The 24,118-nt window shown below is 34.5% G+C and overlaps 1 protein-coding gene across 4 annotated transcripts in view; it reads left to right on the top strand.

Annotated features, from left to right (window-relative positions):
* The window catches only part of NAA15 (N-alpha-acetyltransferase 15, NatA auxiliary subunit), an 83,928-nt gene that overhangs the window by 31,134 nt on the left and 28,676 nt on the right, over positions 1-24,118 (top strand). For 3 of the 4 annotated variants that reach the window (XM_077860986.1, XM_077860985.1, XM_077860987.1), the window contains exons 2-14: positions 327-411; positions 2,699-2,803; positions 6,499-6,656; positions 7,653-7,787; positions 8,962-9,115; positions 13,065-13,184; positions 14,513-14,608; positions 14,759-14,865; positions 17,159-17,231; positions 19,839-20,008; positions 21,969-22,121; positions 22,656-22,784; positions 23,905-24,118. In XM_077860986.1, the coding sequence (XP_077717112.1) occupies positions 327-411; positions 2,699-2,803; positions 6,499-6,656; positions 7,653-7,787; positions 8,962-9,115; positions 13,065-13,184; positions 14,513-14,608; positions 14,759-14,865; positions 17,159-17,231; positions 19,839-20,008; positions 21,969-22,121; positions 22,656-22,784; positions 23,905-24,118 (1,699 nt within the window). Of the gene's footprint in view, positions 1-326; positions 412-2,698; positions 2,804-6,498; positions 6,657-7,652; positions 7,788-8,961; positions 9,116-13,064; positions 13,185-14,512; positions 14,609-14,758; positions 14,866-17,158; positions 17,232-18,905; positions 19,001-19,838; positions 20,009-21,968; positions 22,122-22,655; positions 22,785-23,904 lie in introns of those variants that run through there. The other variant, XR_013358723.1, reaches the window with a different exon arrangement.

Genomic DNA, 24,118 nt, shown 5'->3' with positions numbered 1-24,118 from the left:
CTTCAGTAAGAAGGAAATACTATTTTAAAATACAGTTTTCATACCTTTATTTTCTTTCAGCTTTCATATTCTGTAATACTTGTTGGGCATTTTTGGAGTGAGCTGATGATTTATTTTTCCTAATTTATATTCTCTTTGTCTTGTGTTTACTTTTTGTATTTGAATCTTCTCTATTTTTTTTTAACTGGAATTTTAGTGGGATTTAGGAGAATATGGAAATAACATTTGATCATTCTGTTGTATTTAGCAATCAGAATTTTAGGGTTAAATTGAAAATGGTTTTGCATTTCTTGCTGAACACAGATTTTTCATTTTTGTTTTGACAGAGATGTTATGAACATAAACAGTATCGAAATGGGTTGAAATTCTGTAAACAAATCCTCTCCAATCCCAAGTTTGCAGAGCATGGAGGTAGGTATACTTGGTAGTTTTAGTAAATAAGGCTCTGCTAACTTGTCTGGCTTTACATATTTGGGTTCTATAACTCTCAGCTGCCTTAACTATTTTTTAGAGAGAATGGACTGACCTTTGACTATTGTTTGAAGGTGTTTAATATATAAGGTGCAGTTTGAATTCAATGTCAAGAAAACCAACATATTCTACTTGATTTCTGGGTTATTCCTGTTTTGAAGATTAGTGCTATAAGAAAGGCAGGGGAAATTAGTAGGGACAGATACGCTTAAGTTTAATAAGTAAACTCATTTAAGATTTAGAAAAATTTTTTTAGAACGTTTGTTGAGCTGGAAAGATTTTGATTTCTTAAAGTAAGCTTATTCAGAAAGTGCCTGTTTGGTCCTTAGCTTTTGAGCCAGCATCTTTTTTTTTTTTTTTTAATTTTTATTTATTTATGGTAGTCACACAGAGAGAGAGAGAGAGAGGCAGAGACATAAGGCAGAGGGAGGAGCAGGCTCCATGCACCGGGAGCCCGACATGGGACTCGATCCCGAGTTCCCAGGATTGCGCCCTGGGCCAAAGGCAGGCGCCAAACTGCTGCGCCACCCAGGGATCCCGAGCCAGCATCTTTTTATTCAACATTATATCTTAGTTTTTCAAGATGGTCATGTTTAAGATATTATTTGTATATTGTAAAGTTCTGAAAATTTACATCGCTTTTGCCTGTGTGAGGATAGAATATTGGACAGTGAGATATTTGTAGGAAAAGAGGAGAGTAGCTAAACTTGTGAAGACACAAGGAAAGCTAAGCTTTCACAAGTCTGACTTGTACAATTAGGAAACAGGGCTCTTCAGTAATTTGATAATTTCTAAAGTATTGAAGAAGAGGGAGAGAGCAATAGTTCTCTTTCGGTGCCCTCTACTCCTGTGTACTTTTCACTATAATAAAATTATTTGGAGGTGGAAAGCAGAAATAAAACTACCTAATTTATTTATTTTTTCTTGTTAAGTATTTTTTTGTTAGGTGGATGGTATGTTGTATGAAGAGCCATAATTTAATTGAAAGTATTTTAACAGTAGATAAAGTGATGGTTTGTCTTAGACTCACTGGCAATCCAGAGTTTCATTAATTAAGGCACTTTAAGATGTTTGGTAAAACTTCTACAAATAGATTTTACCTATTTAACAACAAAGAACTATTTTATATGGTACTGTTCTAATTTGGCTATTTGCCAAATATATTTTGTTTGCTTCCTTTTCCTTTAAAGTTATATGTGATTTATAATGATTTATATGTGATTTTTTCCCTCTCTTTCCTATTTCTTTGTATTTTTTTTAAATCTTTCTTTTTCTTTTTTTAGATTTTGTTTATTTATTCATGAGAAAGAGAGAGAGGCAGAGACATAGGCAGAGGGAGAAGCAGGCTCCATGCAGAGACTCAGTCCTTGGGCCGAAGGTGGTGCCAAAACGCTGAGCCACCCTGGCTGCCCGGTTGTTTTTTTTTTTTTTTTTTTTTTTTTTTTTTAAACAAATGATGACTCCTCCTCAGAGTAATACTTTTCTTTAATCTTTACCTTTTATTCCTAATTAATTTTTCTATAAGCTTAAATTTTAGTCCTAAAATTAAGAAATCATAATGAATATTTTTTATTGCTATATGCTTTATAACATGCAGATTATAAAAATTAGAAATATTTTTTCTTTTCCTTTTCTGAGAACTTAGTATTTTCCTGAACTCTATTAATCTTTTGATTATGAATAACAGGTACCTGACATTTTCTTTCTTGTGTATTTGGTAGTAATCCCAAAGAATCATTTAAACATTTATGAAAATCAGAAATGTTAGACAATTTATAGGTGTATGGTTCAATCATTGAACAGTGATTTTAATCTTAATGTAACTTGGGTTCACAGAAAAAAAGTCTGTTTTAAGGTTAAGTTTTCTATACTTTAAAACAGGGATTGATTATATGAGGTGACCCCATGGAATTCTCTTGAAGAATAGTAATAGTCATTGTATCTTGCTAGCACATGAATTACCAGATATTCATGCACATTTGTATCTTTTTATTTAGAAAGAAAAATCTGAGGATGCCTAGACTATAGAAGTGTGTGTTTGCTTCTTTTGTCAAATTTTAAAATATTTTAATTCTGTAGAAATTTGAAAGTTTTCCAAATTATCTTCTCGAAGGTTTAAATTCTTAGGATAATGCAACATTTGTTTCTGAGATTATGATTACTTAAATTATTTTTAATGTTTAATTACTTTCTTTTTTCTTCCTTTCTTCTCTCTCTCTTTAAATAGAAACCCTGGCTATGAAAGGATTAACATTGAACTGTTTGGGGAAAAAGGAAGAAGCTTATGAATTGGTTCGTAGAGGTTTGAGAAATGACTTGAAGAGTCATGTGTGTATCCTTTTTGATTGGATTGGAATGTCTTAAGCTAAGACAACAGTTTGGGAGTCGGAAGTGTTAGATTCCTCTTACTATATAACTCTACAGGAGATGATTTCTTTTTTAAATTGATTAACAGCTCTCTTCATGGAACATTTTTATGTACCTACCCTGTTTAACATTACTTCTATTCAGATAAATTGGACTTGCCTTTTAAAACACCATAGTCCTACCTTCTCTGCAGTTTGCTTTCTGCACTTTCAGTTACCTAAGGTCAGCTGTGGTCTGGAAGCATATGATCCTTCTGATGCATTGTCAGATCAGTAGTGATATTTCACTATATCACAATGCCTGTGTCATTTCTCACTTCATCTCGTCACATAAGCATTTATCATCTCTCATTACAAGAAAAAGGGTGAGTATGGCATAATAAAATATTTAAGAGAAAGACACCGTGTTCACATAACTTTTATTATAGTGATTATTATAGTTCTATTTTGTTATTAGTTATTGATTTTAGTCTCTTTTATGCCTGATTTGTAAATTAAACTTTATTGTAGGTATGTGTGAATAGGAAAAAACAGTTATATATAGGCTTCAGTACTGTCCACTGTTTCAGGCAGTTATTGAGTCTTTTTTTTTTTTTTTTTTTTAAGATTTTATTTATTCGTGAGAGAGACAGAGAGAGAGAGGCAGAGACATAGGCAGAGGGAGAAGTAGGCTCCCTGCAGGAATTCCTATGTGGGACTCAATCCTGGGATCATGCCCTGAACCGAAGGCAGATGCTCAACCACTGAACCACTCAGGTGTCCCAGTTATTGAGATTCTTGAAACCTATCCCCCATGGCAGGGGTGTACTATATTTATGAAAGTTCTTCCCACGTTTACAAATAAAGAAGTACCCTGCAGATTTTATCATCGTTAAAAATTCAGAAAAAATACACAGTAAAGAATAATAGGCAAATAGTATATTGATGAAGAGCATGGGCTTTGGAGTATGTTTCCTTAGGTTTGAATTTCGTCTCTGCTTCTTTGTTTGATCTTAGGGCTTAGTTTCCTCATGTATAAGATGAAGAGAACCATACCCACCTCATTGTGGTGGTGTGAGGATTTAATGATGAGGTATATTAGATGCTTAACAGAGTCTCTGATAATGCTGAGAGTACTATACTAGATAAATTTTAAGAGAAGTGTGAAGTTAGGAGCAAGTACAAATGTCTGAGGAAGCTAGAGAAAAAATTGTGGGTTGCTCTTTTTTAAACAATTTTTTTCAATTTTTTTTTTTAAGATTTATTCATGAGTGAGACACACACACACACACACACACACACACACACAGGCAGAGACACAGGCAGAGGGAGAAGCAGGTTCCATGTAGGGAGCCCAGTATGGGACTCGATCCTGGGATTCTGGGATCATGCCCCTGACCTAAAGGCAGATGTTCAACCTCTGAGCCACCCAGGTGTCTCCAAACAATTTTTAGATAAATATTTCTTACCTATTTTTGTGAACTGAAAAAATGTTAAGTGCTGAGACACCTAGCAAAATTTCAAGCATTTACCAGGCCTCTGGCATACTACAGATGAAGAAAAGTTAGGGATTTTGCTATCAAAGAATTTGCAGTCTGGTGAAAGGAAGTTATACTTACTAGCAGCATATACAGAACCATGTTTGAGTATTACATAAAGCTTTATAGCTTGTTCAGATATTATCATTAATCCAGTAAAGCAGAAGTGACTGGGAATAAGCAGAAACCATAGGGTAATCAAAGGACTAATTATTAAGACTGTTGTAGATATCTTTTCATCATTTTAAATGATTGTGTAATGTTCTATATGCATTTACTTATGATTTATTTATGTTCCTCTTGATGGACATATGTTTCTTTTAAATTTCAGCAATGTTAAACTCCATAGGTATAGATTTTTAGGAGATGTTTAGTTAAAAGATTGTTGCAGTGCTCAAGAGTGGTGATCAAGTCCTGAAATAAGTAATGGGGGCCAGATTACGAAGGGTAGAGTGTCTTAAGCTTTTGAAAACATGTTACGCTTTACTTTGTCACTTATGATATGAAAGCAAGGATTTTGCAAATGAAATTTATGATATTAAATATGTATTTTTGGTTATATGTGCCATTCTGGACATTTTGTATTTAACTGACTCTTGAGGATCCCTGGCATAAAATTTGGTGGATTGAAAAGTTCTAATCTGAACTGAGAAACACACAAGTTTCTGGAAAGGGAAGTGAATTCTTTGCTTCTGATTTTAGTGTTTTTTTTTTGTTTGTTTGTTTGTTTTAAGTTATTCTGGAAAGAATAAAAGCAGAGACACTGAAGGTGGAAGATGGGTGACTGCAGTAATCAAGATCGAAAGTGTAAAGGACTTGTATTAGGGGAGTGGGGCTATTTACATATTTTCCCCCCTTTATAGCATTTTTTACAACCTACTATAGTTTACTTATCTGTGTCCTTAACAGACTCAAATTTTTTTGAATGCAGAAAACAGTCCATTTGGTCACTTTTTTTCTGGCTATTAAAATATTTTAATAATCATTTGCTAAGTGAATTTTTTTTTTTTTTTAATAAACAACAATGTTGTTTTATTTATTTATTTTTTTAATTTTTTTTTTATTTATTTATGATAGTCACACACACACAGAGAGAGAGAGAGGCAGAGACACAGGCAGAGGGAGAAGCAGGCTCCATGCACCGGGAGCCCGACGTGGGATTCGATCCGGGTCTCCAGGACCGCGCCCTGGGCCAAAGACAGGCGCTAAACCACTGCGCCACCCAGGGATCCCACTAAGTGAATTTTTATATGTAATTTCTGTCTTCCATGTGTTGACTTTTAGAAGCTTTGTTCTGCGCTATGTATTCAACACTAAGGATCTTATTAGCTAAAAAAAATATACATGATGTAAAATAACTATATGTCATGAATCTACTCATTCCCTCTTTTTTCTTTTAGAAATAAAGTTTAATTCCAGGTGCAACTGGGTGGCTCAGTCGGTTAAGCATCCGACTCTTTTTTTTTTTTTTTTTTTTTTTAAAGATTTATTTATTTATGATAGACGTAGAGAGAGAGGCAGAGACACAGGAGGCGGGAGAAGCAGGCTTCATGCTGGGAACCCGACGTGGGACTCGATCCCGGGACTCCAGGATTGCGCCCTGGGCCAAAGGCAGGTGCCAAACCGCTGAGCCACCCAGGGATCCCCAAGCATCCGACTCTTGATTTCAGCTCAAGGTCATGATCTCAGAGTCCTGAGATGGAGACCTGTGATACGAAGCCTGCTTGGGATTCTCTCCCCACCCCCCTTATACTCATTCATGTGTGGGTGCATGGGTGCTCTCTCTCAATAAATAAATAGATAGATAATTCCTAGCATTTAGTGAGCATTCATTTTGTGTTGATCTTTTCCATTTAGTTGTGAAACTGTGCTGTATAGACTTAATATTTACATTTTTTAATTAAGGAAACAACAAGACTAACTTACTCAGGGTCACAGCTAATAAGACAGGTGAGACCTTATTTTCTCTGGCTCAGAAAGCTGTGCTATTTTCCATCTACTGTTAAACTATCTTTATATTCTCTCCTTTTTTAAAATTAAGCTTATAATTTTATAATTAGCTGTAGTTTTCTGAGTTTCTTGAGGAATATTTTTGGAATATTATTTCTTGACTTGTAGGTTGTGTCCTTAACTAAATCCTTTAGGTTGGCATGTTTATGGCCTTCTCCAGAGGTCAGACAAGAAATATGATGAAGCCATAAAGTGTTATAGGAATGCGTTAAAATGGGATAAAGACAATCTTCAAATCTTAAGGGACCTTTCTTTACTACAGATTCAAATGAGAGATCTTGAGGGTTACAGGGTAAGTAAAATAGTGAATTTTTTTATTCTAAGGGGAAAGTAGTGTTAAAATATTTAAAACTTTTGAGTACTTCCTGAAAACAAAATTTTCTGTTCTTAAACAGAATTTTTTTTTTTAAATTTTTATTTATTTATGATAGTCACAGAGAGAGAAAGAGAGACAGAGACACAGGTAGAGAGAAGCAGGCTCCATGCACCGGGAGCCCGACGTGGGAATCGATCCTGGGTCTCCAGGATCGTGCCCTAGGCCAAAGGCAGGCGCCAAACCGCTGCGCCACCCAGGGATCCCTCTTAAACAGAATTTAATGAATCTTACTCATATCCCCCCAGTAGTGTTTGTGTATATGTTATTACTGGACTAATCAGATTTTTAAAATAAATTATCTTACTCTGAGGCTGAATTGGATTACTGTGTAGAATGGAGTTAATTCAGTCAAAATTAACATTGATGTTCCTCAAATAGACAGTGACTTTGTATGCATTTAACAAGTAAATACAACTCTTAGTTCTCACATTTTCCTGGAAAGCAGATTTGTTTCTTCTTTTTACCTCCATTGAGACCATTCTGTCTTTGTGCCTATATTTTAACCCTTTAATTGGGTCTATATAGTACGTGTAGTACCTGCTCAGTTGTTTTCTATAGATCTTAACTTGTAGTTGGGCCCTATATTTTTAAAAAAGTTTTTCTTCTGTACTATCTTTTCTATCCTGTCTCCTTAAAAAAAAAATAGTTCAGAAGTAATAAAGCATATCTGGTCTTAACTTTTAAAAGAATTATAAGATTATCTTGGAGTCTTCGATGTACTTCTTAACAAATACTGTTTTGTTCCTATGAATATGGGATGCCTGAAGCTATTTTCTATTAATTATTCCCAGTATTGTGTTGCAGATTGCTCAGCATTGTTGAGTAAATTAATAAATGCTCTTTTTTTAGGAGCATTTGCTTTCATTCACTGTAAACCTAAGAAAAAGTGGTTTTTTTCCCCCCCCCTTAAAGGAAACGAGATATCAATTACTTCAGCTTCGCCCTGCACAGAGAGCGTCATGGATTGGTTATGCTATTGCTTACCACTTATTAGAAGATTATGAAATGGCAGCAAAGATTTTAGAAGAATTTAGGAAAACACAACAGGTAATAGCCAGAAGTCAGACCTTGTAAACTGGGTCTAATTCTAAGTATAATGGTACAAAAGAAGTATATGTAGACTTGCTAACTTTTTATTTTGAAATAATTTCAAACTTCGAGAAAAGAATAATACAAAGAACTCTATAGGACTTGAGTCACATTAACTGATTGTTAATATATGACACATTTACTTTACAATCTCTTTTATCTACTTATCTCTTTAATTTTTTTCCTGAAACATTTGAATGTAATGCAGACACCATGATCTTTTACTCCCAAATCTGTCAGTGGGATATTTCCTAGGAATAACTCTATATACAATACAACATAGGCTTATCAAAAATTAGGAAATTTAACATTGATAGACTGTTTTATTTAATCTACAGCCCATATTCAAAATGTATTAGTCCTAAGAGTTTTTTTTTCCCCTGTTACTAGAATCATACCTTGCACTTGGTTATCATTTCTCTAGTCGAATTTAACCTGGAAATTTTGAAGGCTTTCTTTGTATTTCATGACATTGAAATTTTTGAAAAGTACAGCAAGTACTTTTGTAGAATGTTCATCAATTTGGATTTGTTTGATGTTTCCTCATTATTAGATATATAGTTAACGTATTTTTGGCAGGAAACTACAGAGTTATGTTTAGCCCCTCTCAGTTCATTACATTGAGAAACTCATAAGATCTGTTTGTTCCATTTAATTACATGGTTAAGGTGGTGTCTGCTAGGTTTCTTGACTAAAAAATTACTATTTTTTTCTTGTTTATAATTAGTAAACAGTTTGAGATCTTATGAATAGCCTGTTCTTCATAAAACTTTCCACTGGTTTTAACATTCACTGATAGTGATTCTTGCTGAATCAGCTGTTTTATGATAGTTGCAAAGTGGTGATTCTGTAACTCTTATTTTTTCTAGATTTATTATTTGACATTTTACTGTTAAGAGCTTTCCTTTCTCATCTCTTATTATATGTAAGGAGCTAGGGATTCTTTATTCTTTATTCAATGGGTTATAAGTTAATATCGTCATTATTAGTTGTTTTCTAGACACTTAAGAATTTTTAGAAAATGAATTTTATCAGTCATTATCCTTTGACTTCTTGTATGTATTTTGAGTGTATAAATAGTTTTCTAATATAAAACAAACTTACTGTTAGTATTCCTTATATCCATATATAGACATCCCCTGATAAAGTGGATTATGAATATAGCGAACTCCTTTTATATCAGAACCAAGTTCTTCGGGAAGCAGGTCTCTATAGAGAAGCCCTGGAACATCTTTGTACCTATGAAAAGCAAATTTGTGATAAACTTGCTGTAGAAGAAACCAAAGGTATTTTTAGATTTTTATTTATTTATTTTAAAGATTTTATTTATTTGTTTGAGAGGGAGGGAGAGGGTGGGCACAAGTGAAGGGAGGGGCAGTGGGAGAAACAGACTCCCTGCTGAGCAGGGAGCCCAACAAGGGGCTGATCCCAGGACCCTGAGATCCTGACCTGAGCGGAAGGCAGAAGCTTAATTTACTGAGCCATGCAGGCACCACGAAGGGTGTTTTTTTTAAAGGGATATCATTTATTCTAGTATTTAATTATGACAAAGAGCAAGGCTAAAAAATCTAGTTGCTGCTGATAATTGCATATAATTCAGCTTTTTGGTGATGGAAAAATCTTTCTTGCTCACGTACACTTTGCATAGTTTCTAATGTTGGAAAATACACATTTAAACAGGATATTGATATAGGAAAGAATAATTGCAAACAAAACCATTAAGTGAAGGGATTCAATAAAATATTTTTTTTAAATAAAATGTTTTGAAAAAAAATAAATAAATAAAATGTTTTGGCTTGAAAATATTAGTGTTCAAAGCACATGAGGTAATTGTTATATGACAGGAATAAATTTCTTAGGAACAGCTTATTAGCAAAACTGAATATGTTATTAACAGTAATATTTATTCATAAATTCATTCTTTTCTAAGGGATATAGGGGGCAATCATGAGGTCTTTCTAGTTTATCTGAATGTCTTTCTGGACATAAAAAGAATATGAATTGAAACCAGAGATATGGCTTTATGTGTGTGGATTGTGATGAGAGGTAAATTCCTAAATAAAGATCTTCAGTAAAAACAAAACAAAACAAAACTTCAGTGCTACCATTTATTAGAGGGCTAAGAAAAAGGAGTCTTAAGAGTTTTATTTTTTAAAGATTTTATTTATTTATTAGAGAGAGGCAGAGACACAGGCAGAGGGAGAAGCAGGCTCCATGCAGGGAGCCCGACGTGGGACCCGATCCCGGGTCTCCAGGATCACACCCTGGGCCAAAGGTGGCGCTAAACCGCTGAGCCACCGGGACTGCCCAGGAGCTTTAGAGTTTTAAAAGTTGAGTGAATGATTATGGAAAATGAAAGAAGTAACGGAAATTAGAAGTACTTTCCTAAGGATTACTATCTGAAATGTCACTCTGCCCCGGGTGGTCCAGGGAACTGATGTTTGTTGGCTTCAAATTCCTTTGGCTCCTGTTGAAATTGAACACTAAAAAAGTGCGATACTTGGGTGCATAGTAGATATAACCATTATTAGCCACATGAGCTATCAGCAGAGGATAATGGTACTGGCAAAAAAAAAAAAAAAAAACAAAAGGATGTCTCTACCGCTGCTGGAGCTCATTTGTAAACTATAGATCCAGAGAAGCCAACTTTCATTTGAGTTGATCATCCCTAGCCGTCTATTAGTTATAAAGGAAATGGATTTCTGACTTTATGGAAAGATCACAGGATTGGAAAAAACTAGTTTGGATTCCTTCATTGGCTACTATAATTGGCTATATGACTAGGCATAAGACTTGGACCATTGTTTCTTTATCAAAATACATGATAGTTTTCAAAATACCCTTACGTACATTATCTCATTTGATCCTTTTGTTAACTCTATTAGCGAGAATGATAGATCAAATTAGATGAGGACTCAGAATTGATCAGTGGATATTTGGAAGTCATTGGTGACCTTAATAAAAAGCATTTTCTGAACATTTGGAAGGAGGGTGGCAAAAACTCAATCAAATCAAGTAGAATTAAATGACTTTGGAAGTCAAAGAATTAAAGATAGCATGCATAGATGACTCATTAAAAGGAGTTGTATTGTCTAGGGAAACATAAGTGGGGTGTTGCTAGATGAAATGGAATAAAAGGTTTGGGATGCTTGGGTGGTTCAGCAGTTGGGCGTCTGCCATCGGCTCAGGGCGTGATCCCCGGAGTCTTGGAATCGAGTCCCACATCGGGCTCCCCACAGGGAGCCTGCTTCTCCCTCTGCCTGTGTCTCTGCCTCTCTCTCTGAGTCTCTCATGAATAAATAAATAAAATCTTAAAAAAAAAGGTTTTTGACAGTTTGTGCTTATGCTCACTGGAGAATGATCCAGTAGAGAGAGAATATTTGATACAGCAGAAAGGATATGATCTAGAGGATAAGTTGAAAGATGAGCTTTAGATAACAACATGAGTAGTTCACAGGAATAAGAGAGGGTAGGATATATAGACAAGTAGGTATATAGACATAGTAGATATGTGGGAGCTCTCTTCTCATTGCTCCAGTTTCTCAGTGAAGTAGGAAGCAGCTTCCAAAAAGTAGGCATTGAATACTTGCAGTGAGTCAGGTGATTGGGGACAGGGTCTATAAAGAGAATAGAAAGGAACAGAGAGTAGAACATTCATCTTTGGAACTTCAGCAATAAAGGCATTGTTTGTGGTCTGAATAATTTGGGAACTTCTGGAGTGGGTGAGTAGGCAGAGTTAAGCAGAAAGTTTCACTGTTAATTCTTAAAGCACCAGTTCTTTCTACAAAGAAAAGATGTCGGATGGGTGTAGTGTAGGGGAGAAAAGTTGTTTTTTTTGTTCTTACTGAAGTAGGCTTTTGGTTGGTATAGACCAGGTTTTTCAACATTGGTATTGTTTTGGGACCGAGACATTGGGGATGGAAGTCTCTTGTATCTTGCAGAATGTTAAGATACATTCTAAGAACATTCTAAGCTAGATCCCTAGCTTCTACCTATCAAAATACCAGTAGCATCACCCTATCCCTTACTGTGATAACCAAAAAACGTCTCCTGATGCTGCCAAATGTTCCCTGGGTGGCAAAAGTGCCCTCGGCTGAGAACCAGTGATACAGACATTAAGACTATGCTTTTTTAGGTAAAGAATTACTTGGACTCAAATCCTGATTCTGACAATTAATTATCTGAAAGACCCTCAGCAAGTTTACTTTTAAGTTCTCTCTGCCTTAAAATGATGAGAATGCTAGTAACCTATCAAAGAGTTTTGAGAATTGGATTATTTAATGCATGTGAAACGTTTAAAAGTAACTGGCACACAGTGAACACCCAGTGTTCATTTTTATTGTCTGATGAGAGCAGAGGGTGCAAGGGCGAAGTCATGGTTTGAAAATAATACCTTTGGTGGATGGAAGCCCAAAGTGTACCTAAGCAGTGTTTGACGCTTTTTTGATTTTGGAGCTCATAGATTTCTAGTGAAACTGATGGCCTCTGTCTGTTCATTTGTTGACTTGCTGCTTCCTTTTGTGAGAAGGTGTGCAGCAAGCAAACATTTGGGATGATCCAGGTCCTAAAATTGGTAAATAAGAGAGCTTTAGGTTTTGAGACTGATTTTGATATTTGGGGCTGCTAATGTCATTTAGGGTTGAAGTTGGCTCTGCAACCCAGGGAAAACCACTGATGTGTGTATGAGTTATGTCAGGGCCTGAAGAAAAGGGAATGGTTTTTCTCGAAGATTAAAGGCTAGGATTAGTGAGATAAGAACAAGCTAGACAAGACAGTTAAGCTTAAAACAAGGTAGGTGCCCTATTTGGTAGTTGGAAGAGCGAGAAAGTAGGTTTTGAATGTGGCCATGATGGTGGGCTGCTATAGAAGAATCCTGATATATAAGTGATTTGGGGATCATAAGGTTAGAGTGTTGGATTGGGTCAATGTGAAATTGTCTTATGTCAGGAATAATTAAGTAGTAAATGGGTTGATGACTGGTGAATTTGGGGAAATAATCTGGAGTTAGACAAATATCTGAATAAATTGAGGATGTGCAGAGGACAGCATTTCTACATATGAACTTCTAAAAAAGAAACAAAAAAATAACATGGTAGTCTTGTTGAAGGGTATTGGGAACTTAGGAGGATACCAAATCCATTTCCCAACATTGAGGAGGTTTTAAGAGAAAGTTTAAGGAAATTAGTTAAAGTTATAATCAAAATATATTTAGTTAATTTAATTTTTTTTCATTAGGGGAACTTCTGTTGCAGTTAGGTCGTTTGGAAGATGCAGCTGATGTCTATAGAGGATTACAAGAGAGAAATCCTGAAAACTGGGCCTATTATAAGGGCCTGGAAAAGGCACTCAAACCAGGTAGTATTGTTTAAAACTTTTTAAGTTTTAATTGCTCCTTTTGTTGATAAGTATTTGTTAACTCATTGAAAAACATAACTAGAAAAAAGTGGTTAAGAACTGATGCAAAATCTGAATACAAAAGTACAGTTGCAAAACTTCCGTTTAATATGGCAGATTGATCATTTTCTGAAATATCTCTTCTACACATTATAGGAATAGTTGAAAAAAAGAATTTCAGAAACAACTTTGAAAAATTCACAAATGTCATGGCAGCATCAAAAAATTAAAAGGGAAATTCCTACTGACAGAATTGTCTCCTTACTGAGACATCTCCCTAAAGGAAAGAAGCAAGTTTAACTTCTGTGGTCACAGCAGCATGGTCTGCCAATGGCATGTGAATGTAGCCAAGCTGAAAGAGCACCACTGTTTTCTATGTGGGAAGAGGAACTAAATTTTCATCAAATGAACTTGGGTCTTTCCTCACAATGCCCATGCCCCAATGAATGGGACCCACTTGTGAGTAGAGACCCAGAAACATGTCGCCTACAGATAGGGTCTTTAGCCAAGATGATCTGATTTGAGGCTCGCTCTCTTTCTCTCAAGACTGATAGTGAACCATTACTGATACATTGATATATGCAAGAGAAACCTTGTAATAAAGAATATTGTATTACTCTGGAACACCAACACAGGAATGGTAATTATTACGCCAGCAAATGGGAATAAATGGAGTAATCTAGGATGAAAAAATGGAATTGCAGCCATAAAATATGAAAGATTATGAGAAAATACCAATTAGGAATCTAGGAGATGAAAAGCCTACCTCTTGGCATAAAAATTTTAATAGATTGATTGGAAGAGAGGCCACAGCTGAGGAAAAATTAGTGAACTGGAAGATTGAACAGAGGAGAGCTCCAACTGAAAGTAAAAGAAAATATAAAAGAAATACGGAGAAAAAAAAAAAAGAAATGCGGAGAAATAGAAGATTGGGGGATAGATCCAAAAGCTCCAAAATAAAGGATAGGCTGAAGAGAGTAGTAGAATCTATGGAAAGATAATAACCAAGCCTTTCTCAGAACTAACGTGGAATCCTCACATTCTGAAAGATAGGTAAAGCAGAAAGTATAAAGAAAATTATGTATTTTAGATGGCTATAAGCATTTAAAATATGAAAATATTAGAAAATATTCTAAAATGATTTTTGGTATATTTAGGTGGTTAGATTATAAATTTTCTTTTCACCTTCAATTTTTCTGCTTAATAAGAATTTATATATACTTTGAGAAATTTGTAATTTGCTAGAAAACACATCAAGTTATATATATAAAATTTTTCTTTGTTTGCAGCTAATATGTTAGAACGACTAAAAATTTATGAGGAGGCCTGGACTAAATATCCCAGGGGACTGGTTCCAAGAAGATTGCCATTAAACTTTTTATCTGGTGAGAGTAATTGCAAAGAAATGAAAATGATGTTAGGATTTACAGTTTGTTTCCTTGGTCTTAGATATATGAGTGTGCATATTAATATTAAAGTATACATTTTAGAGTTGTCTAGGTACATGCAAATCAACAGAATTTTTTTCTTCCAAGGTGAGAAGTTTAAAGAATGTTTGGATAAGTTTCTAAGGATGAATTTCAGCAAAGGTTGTCCACCAGTCTTCAATACTTTGCGGTCATTATACAAAGATAAAGAAAAGGTAAAGCAAAATACCATTTGTTTTCCTCTGTTTTCTTTGCTCTGCATTTGGAATAGTTGATTCTTGATTATCTGTGCACATAGTACACATTTTGTGAATCTGGTATGTTTTCCTTGTTTGCAGTCTAAATTTTAGGTTCTGTGCCTTTTACTTTTTTCATCCTTTTCTGTTTTTAGTCAAGTAACTTATTTGCTTATTTTCTCTTCTATTTCTGTTATTTACTTTGAGTCAGTTTGGTATAAAAAGTTGGTGAGGTAGTTATTTCTTCAAAATTTTTTCTAATCCTTGTCCGTGGTAAAAGAAGTAATTTTTTTTTTTTTTTAAGATTTTTTATTTTTTCATGAGAGACAGAGAGAGGGAGAGACACAGGCAGAGGGAGAAACAGGCTCCATGCAGGGAGCCCGATGTGGGACTAGATCCCAGGACTCCGGGACCACACCCTGGGCTAAAGGCAGGCACTCAACTGCTGAGACACCAGACATCCCAGAAGTGATTTTTAAACTAAAGTTTAGCTCAGTAATCGTTCTCCTTTTTTATTTGGTAGAAAAAAATTCTGCCAGCAGAATTTGGTGTCCCAGTAAGCTAGTTAACTTGACTCTTTAGCTGTTAATGATATTCAAATTGCTTGTTAAGACGGTGTTTTAATCTTAATTCAGATTATTTTGCTTGCAAGTACAGTGACACCAAGACATGTTGGTTGGATAAAAAGAAATCAGTTACAGTGAAGGATCAGAAAGATGGGACAAATTAAGCATGGTAAACACTTTAATGTAATTAAACACTGAAGCACAGAATGTGTGCTTATTTTCCAGTCTTTGGTTGAGAGGCCCGAAATATGGGCTTCATTGATGACTTTCACTTTTTTAAATTACATAAATCACATTCATAAAATGTATTCTGTTTTCAGTTTCAGTAGCATGGGAACTTGATGCTTATGAAACAGTCTTGATTGTAGAAGCAATATATATTACGATTTTCCCCTTTATGGTTGTATCATTGAAACCAAAATTGATTTGAAGTATCTAATTTAGCTTTGAGTCTTTCCATATCATTGAGTCTTTCCATATCATTGAAACCTAAATTGATTAGAAGTATCTAATTTAGCCTTGAGTCTTTCCATAGTATTCAACTTCAGTTTTTTCTTTTGTTCTTATTTCATAAGTTTGCATAATGAAATTCTGTAATGATGATAATAAATGCAACTGATTCAAACAGGTTTGGGAAAACAAAACTCTTAGTAAACATGTAGCTCAACTTGTGGGAGCAGAAGAGAAGCGCACCAGAATAACCTAGCTGTGACCATTCAGTCCTCACAATTTTCTGAGGTAATGGAGAGAGCTGGTGTTAATCTGTTGTCGGTTAAGTTGAGGTCATTTAGGAGAGCTTCTATAGTAACAGAAATCCATTATAGATGGATTAAGTGAAGAAGGGAATTAATAAATTAAAAGTATTCACAGATCTCTTACAAAGCCAGGAGCAAGTGGTATAGTCATGACTCAGGAGAAACCAGAACCTGGACATCCACTCGTTATCCTGGATTTCAGAAATCCACCCACTCTTCTATGTTCCAGTTCACTAATGCATTCCCTTGGACTCTAAAATTGAGAGTTGATGCTTTTGTATACTTGGAATTTCTCTTTTCACATAGTTTTGAATTTGATTCCTGAAGGACAGATGTTAATTGTGGGTGTTACTTATGTGAATTGAGATAAAAATGAACCAAGATAAATGTCATCCACAATATTACCTCTTTTAATCCAACCTTTTCCTGATTTCTAGCTCAGCTTGATGCACTATTTTCTAGCAGGGAAGGAGTTGCCACTAAGTTTTTAGTTTATATATATATATATTTTTTAAAATAAATATTTATACATATATTTATTTATTTAGAGAGAGCGAGCAGATATGAGTAGGAGGAGGATAAAGGGAGAGGGACAGGCAGACTTGCCTCTGAGCATGGAGCCTGATACGGGGCTTGATCCTAGGACCCTGATATCATGACTTGAGCCAAAATCAGAAGTCGAATGCTTAACCAACTGAGCCATCCAAGCGCCCTAAAAGTTTATCTTATTAATACCTTAAAAAAAATAACCCCTTCAAAAATGTATGGTTTACTTGTTTTAAAGTTTTTATCCATAGGTTAAGAGGTTTATAAAAGGGTGTGTGCATGTGTGCACGTGTGTGCGTGTGTGAATATTGATTTAGCTAATAGTAAATAACATGTTTTTGTACAAGAGTAGTAACTGCATGTATATATTTTTTATCAAAATGTGCTTGTGTGTTTGTACTCTAGGTGGCAATCATAGAAGAATTAGTAGTAGGTTATGAAACGTCTTTAAAAAGCTGCCGGTTATTTAACCCTAATGGTAAGTGCTCACGTTTTATGTTTAAAAACATCTTGAAAATTTTAATATATTATGGAATTCTTAATCAGAAGGTCATTATTGTTCATAATTTAGACAGTAAGCCTAGTATATTTAAACTTTTTAAGGATGGAGATGCATTAATTTGTACATTGAGAATATTTGGCCAAGAAGAGAATCATATTGTCTTCTTGACAAAAAGTGTAGAATTTAAAACATCTTAAACAGTAGATCCAATCATACAGTGATCCTCCATCATTTACGTACCCTCCAACTTCAATAATTTTTAACTCGTGGGAAAACATATTTCATTGATATTCTTACCTACTTCCCTCTGTTCCCATGTTATTCTGAAGCAAGTCCCAAACATCGCATCGTTTTATCCATGACTATTTTAGTATTCTAACGATCATAACCATAATATCATCACCACACTTGAACATTAATGCTTTCTTATTGTCAAAGAAAAATCCATGCTTACTTACATTTCTAGTTATCTTAGAAATGTCATTTTTCCCCCTCTTTGGTTTTCAAGTTTGTTTGAGTGAGGACCCATATGAAATCTATACTCTTGAGTTTGATATATCTCAACTCTCTTATAAAAAATCTATAGGTGTTCTATTTGCTCTATTTCCTGCAATTTATTTGCTTAAAATTTTGAATTTTTTTTTCTTAAGTTTTCTACAGTCTTGATTTTGCTGAATGGACTTGCATGGTGTTGCTTAACATGTTCTTCTATTCTCTGAGTTGTTACAAATTGGTAGTTGGCTGTAGAGCTATGCTGTCTAGTATAATAACTGTTAGCCAAATGTGATTATTAAAATTTTTAAATTAAGTAAAATTAATAATTCAGTTCTTCAGTTGCAGTAGCCACATTTCAGGTGCTGCTCAATAGCTGTGTAAAGCCAGTGCCTACTACCATAATGGCCAGGGCAAATACAGAATGCTTCCATCCTTGTAGAAGCTTCTAATGGACAGGTCTAGGTAGAGGCTTAATGAGATTCACTTTTTTTTTTTGTTTATTTCTTTTTAAATACAGAGGGTGAAAAAGGTTTATTTCATGGGTGTGATGTAGTATGTTCTTACACCAGGAGGCACTTAGTGTTTGTATGTTAGCAACTGTCAGGAATTATAAGCTAGTGATAATCTGTCATTCATCTTTATTATCTTGAGAAATTTCCCTTCATCTGTTACCTGTTTATCCAGTATTTTGGTTTATATAGGAAAAGCAAGATAAATGCTGCTGCTTTCCCCTGTATCTCATACTTTTTGTTGTTGTTCTTTATCAGTTTTCAAAATAATGAATTCATTTAGTAGCATCCTTCAAAGATGCCAGAGCACATTTTAAAGGTATTATAAATTCATGGGTTTAAACATACTTGATGTTTTAAATCATTGCAGTTTCAAATGGTTCCAGCCTTCACGTAGCTTTTTTGCAGTTTGGTATGACCAGATATTCCAGTTCATCTGGTACACTGCCCATAGCAGACCTGGAATCACTTGTTTTTCCAAAGGAGCCCTGGTTCTTAGTGGGAAAGCCCAGTATGGGACCTGGGATGCTCATTGCTATTGGGTTGATCATTGTTTCTAGGTCTCAGATTAATTTTAATAATACTTTTTAGAAGGCGTTACCATGGTTTCATTGGTTAATCATCATGATGTTCCTTTGATTATCAGCATTTTCCTACATATTTTACAAATGTGGAAGAGGTTCAATGACATGCCCAAGAATATGCAGCACTTTAGTTGCAGATCTATCAGATCGGGAGTTGGTGAGTTCCACTCCTATTGTTTGTCCACTGAGCCATCCTACTTTTACTAGGATAAAAATAAGCAATCCATTGCTTTCTTTGAAAGCAAATGACAGTTCTTAGATTTTAGATATTGGTATTAAAAACTATTTTATAATGTGTGGGTTGTATATTTAACTTACACATTTTCTTGTGAGTGTATAAAAATTAAATTAACTAAAATGTAGAGTAAGCATTTTTACTTCTGTCATTTTGGGGTATAGTTTTTATTTGACCTAAATTATGCATCGTTGCACATCAGCATAATATTAAAATATATTAATATTATAATCACCCCAAACTCAACCACATTACAAGTATATTTATGTATAGTTTAGTACATTAGCTAGAAACCCAATTAAGCAGTCAGGCCATTTTTTTTTTTTTTTTTAATTTCACATTAATGGAAAATCAATATTTTTGATACCTTTTTCGCCCCTCATAAATAACATCCTGATCATTACACTTTCATAGTACTAGCACAACTTGTCTACCCCCACTCCTTTCAGTTTCTTTTTTTAGGTAATTTTTAATATCTTTGATCTCATTTATCTGCCATATTTATTATATATATAAAGTTCTTACTAAATTCAAGGCATTGTGTTAGAGGTTGTAATGATACAGAACAGACAGCATGATCCCTTCCAAAGATCTTATAAATTTAAGGATGGTTTTATAACTAGATACATAAATAAATAGTTCAAACTGCTTTTCCTTATTAATAAAGATAAAGCCATTTGGAGGTGGGTACTCTCATCATATATGTAATGACTAATCTTGGCTTATTTCCTCTCCCACCCACCTCTCCCACTTTTTAAAGATGATGGAAAAGAGGAACCACCAACCACATTACTTTGGGTCCAATACTACTTGGCACAGCATTATGACAAAATTGGTCAGCCATCCATCGCTCTGGAATACATAAATACCGCTATTGAAAGTACACCTACATTGATAGAACTCTTTCTTGTGAAAGCTAAAATCTATAAGGTAAAATATTCCCCCCCTTTTTAATAAGGTAATGAGTCTTTTAAAAACTGTTTTCTATAATTTTGTAACAGAAATGATATATTTGATGGCTCGGAAAACTTGGAATAAGTGTAGAACATTTCTCAGTCTGTTTATTTTTAGATTTGTCATGGTCATGATAATTTACTCATATCTCTACATACACATACAGATATACATGCATATGATTATTCAGATATTTTGTTGTTCATATTATATATTCTTTTAAAAGAAAGATATATTAATTAATTAATTTGACTGAGAACACGCATGCACAAGCGGGGGGGCAGGAGAGGGAGAAGCAGGCTCTCTGCTGAGCAGGGAGGCCGATGTGGGGCTCAATCCCAGGACACTGGGATCGTGACCTGACTCAAAGGCAGACACTTAACCAACTGAGCCACCCAGGCGCCCACATTCACACATACACACGTCTGGTTATTTTCTTGGTTTTAAGTAGTAAGAGTATAGATACTCAGAAGTATTTAATTTACTGTGACAGGTTTGTTTCTCTTAGCATTTGAGTATGATCATGATCAGTATCTGGTAATTTTAATGAAATGAAACTGAAGATTATATTATTGTTCTTGTCTTAACTTTTTAAAAGATTTTATTTATTCATGAAAGAGAGGGAGAGAGCGAGAGAGGCAGAGGCATGGGCAGAGGGAGAAGCAGGCTCCATGCAGGGAGCCTGACGTGGGACTCGATCCTGGGTTTCCAGGATCACGCCCTAGGCTGAAGGCGGCGCTAAACCGCTGAGCCACCCAGGCTGCCGTCTTCTTAACTTGTTGCTGTTACTTGAGAATCTTCAATTATATGTTTTAGCATGATCTTAAAGTTGGCTCTTCTCTTTCTTAATACAAATAAAAGTTAGTAATAAAAGCTCCTTTTTAAAAAATTTTATTATTTATTTATGATAGTCACAGAGAGAGAGCGAGAGAGAGAGAGAGAGACACGGGCAGAGGGAGAAGCAGGCTCCATGCACCGGGAGCCCGACGTGTGGGATTCAATCCCGGGTCTCCAGGATCGCGCCCTGGGCCAAAGGCAGACGCTAAACCGCTGCGCCACCCAGGGATCCCAGTAATAAAAGCTCTTAGGGAAGAGATTGTGAACTTAAAATTTATTTACCAAAAAAGGGATGCCTGGGTGGCTCAGCGGTTGAGCATCTGCCTTCAGCTCAGGGGTTGATTCTGCGGTCCCAGGATCGAGTCCTACATCGGGCTCCCTGCATGGAGCCTGCTTCTCCCTCTGCCTGTGTCTCTGTGTCTCTCATGAATAAATAAATAAGATCTTTAAAAAAAATTTATTTACCAAAAAATAATGAAATTAAGTGTTGTTTTAAAAGCACTTTAAAAAGCCAGGTTGTGCTCATAGTTTTGTGGCTTTGACAAAATGGACCAATAATGTAAATTAGAATATTTACATTATTAGAGCCTTGTGGAATGTCCAGTAATAAGGAGTAATGTTTCCGTGGTTCCTTTAGGGTAGAAATTTGGCCATACTTTTGCCCTTTTTAAAAAAAAAATTTTTTTTTCGATGTTGATGAATAATTTTTTTAGATGAGTGTTCTTTTATGTTGACAGAATTTCTCTTATGCTCAGACATGATGCGTTCTATGAACTTTGTTATTCTGACTTAAAGATTTTGCTTATCATTTATTCTTGAATTCAGCCATTGTTTTTGAGTATTCATATGTGCCAGACACTGATACAAGCAGTGAAGTCTAACAGTAAACAGTATTATTAAAACAGTTCTTTACTGTCAGCCTATGTTCTACATGCCCAGAAAAGTATTAAAATATATGCATCTACATTGATTAGGGTCTTAAGATCAGTCAGAAGAATACCTTTTTTTCCATTTGTGTTTTAGGTATTTATCAATAGGTAACTAATTACCTGCATAGTAAAATTAGCATACTGACTGGTTTATTTTGCTTTTCTATAAGCATGCTGGAAATATTAGAGAAGCTGCAAGGTGGATGGATGAAGCGCAGGCCTTGGACACAGCAGACAGATTTATCAATTCCAAGTGTGCAAAGTACATGCTAAAAGCCAATCTGATAAAAGAGGCTGAAGAAATGTGCTCGAAATTTACAAGGGTTTGTACAGCTCGTAATCTTACAAATAAACAGTTTATACTTGTATACATTGCTTGTTTTTTCAGAATTTGTTTCTAGCAATTTTAGTATCAAAATGGCATTTTAATTAAATTGCCTTATCAGGAAGAAACTGAAATCAGTATCAGTATAAAACATAATTTTATTTTTAGTAGTTTGTATGATGGGTTTTTAAACTGATTTATATCAATGTATGTTTATATGAATTTTTTTAAGGGGGACAGGAACTAATGTTAATTTACTACATGCTGTGTGCTAGTTCTATTTCTTACGTTACTCTCCAACCCCAGTTATATAGATCTTTTGATTATTTACAAAGGAACTTTTTTTAGTGATTAGAAATATAATTCTAATTTCTTACACATAATAGCATTTCTCTCTCACTCTAAAAATAAAGAGATAGAAATTGATTTTGAAAGAATTCGAATCGATTGACCATATTTTCCTTCTTAAATTCTATGGTAAAATGGTTTATTTGATAAGAAATGGTCTTGAATGTATGTAATTTTCATATAGGAAGGAACATCAGCGGTAGAGAATTTGAATGAAATGCAGTGCATGTGGTTCCAGACAGAATGTGCCCAGGCTTATAAGGCAATGAATAAATTTGGTGAAGCACTTAAGAAATGTCATGAGATTGAGAGAGTAAGTACCATATATGTATGAGTTTCTCATTTTATTGTTATATGTTGAAGGTTTTGGACAATTACTGTCTTTTCCTTTCTTTATAATTCACAGTAAGTAACTTCTAAATATTAGTGCTCACATTTTTTTCAGTTTTTTGATAGAAATGTTATAGACTACATTTTCAGCAGACTTGCCCATTGTCTGCTTTTCAGCAAGAATTCATGTAAAAAACTTGATGGAAAGTTTGTATCTTGGCTATGTTTTTATTGACTTTTGAATGTTTCTTTCAAATTGTTGTTGCATCTTCAGTAATATAAAGCTCATTAAGTTACCCTAGAAAGCTGTGTGGTATGGGGTTGATTGGTGATGCAATATACCCTTGATAATCATAAACTACAAGGTTTGAATCCTTTATTACAGTATTTCTGTAGCCTATGTAATTCCTCATTTTCTGATACTTTCTTTTTTTTTTATTTATTTTTTTCCTGATACTTTCATCTTAAGTCCTCTTCTGATTCATTTCTGTCACTAGTGGTTGGCTTTCCTTTTCTGTGTTTTTCACAGATAAAGATAATTTATATATTCATGCTGTTATGCTGTTCTCTTATCAAGTCGAGAACCCCTGAGCTTAGTTAAAGTGTGTTAGGTTCTGGTTGCTTGACTTACATGCTAATTATTTCTCTCCCACATAACATTGTGTAGGACTAAGATTTATATTTTCAGAAAAATTACCAAATACTACATACAGTATTTGCATGTCATTCTGAATATAAAAACTGAATTTTAATGTGTAAATGTACTGTATCATGTATACTAATAAATTATGTTTTGATTTGTTATGCTAGCTTTATTTAAGTATGATTAAGGAAGGAATAAATATATATGTTTAAAAATCATGTGTTTCTTTTTCATTCACCAAATAATTCAGTCCTCGGTGAATACTATATACTGTGCTAAGGAATAGCCAATTGTATTTGCTTATTTGCAAAATATTGATACTGGGTGATTGTAATTTTTAATGTTTTTTTACTTTACTAATTTTTAATGTGTAGGAAACAAGTAATTCCAAGACTTTGATTTCTGTAGTTTTCTTTGACATTGTTATACTTCAGTATAATAAAAAAGATAATTTTGTTAGCATTTTATAGAAATCACTGATGACCAGTTTGACTTTCATACTTACTGTATGAGGAAGATTACCCTTAGATCATATGTGGACTTATTAAAACTAGAAGATGTACTTCGACAGCATCCATTTTACTTCAAAGCAGCACGAATTGCTATAGAGATCTATTTGAAGCTTCATGACAACCCCCTTACAGATGAGAATAAAGAACATGAAGCTGATACAG

This window comes from Canis aureus, chromosome 20 (assembly GCF_053574225.1).
Source record: "Canis aureus isolate CA01 chromosome 20, VMU_Caureus_v.1.0, whole genome shotgun sequence".
In the NCBI taxonomy this organism is placed as follows: Eukaryota; Metazoa; Chordata; class Mammalia; order Carnivora; family Canidae; genus Canis; species Canis aureus.
The sequence above is the reverse complement of the archived record's forward strand: the minus strand, read 5'-3'. Positions and strand labels throughout refer to the sequence as shown.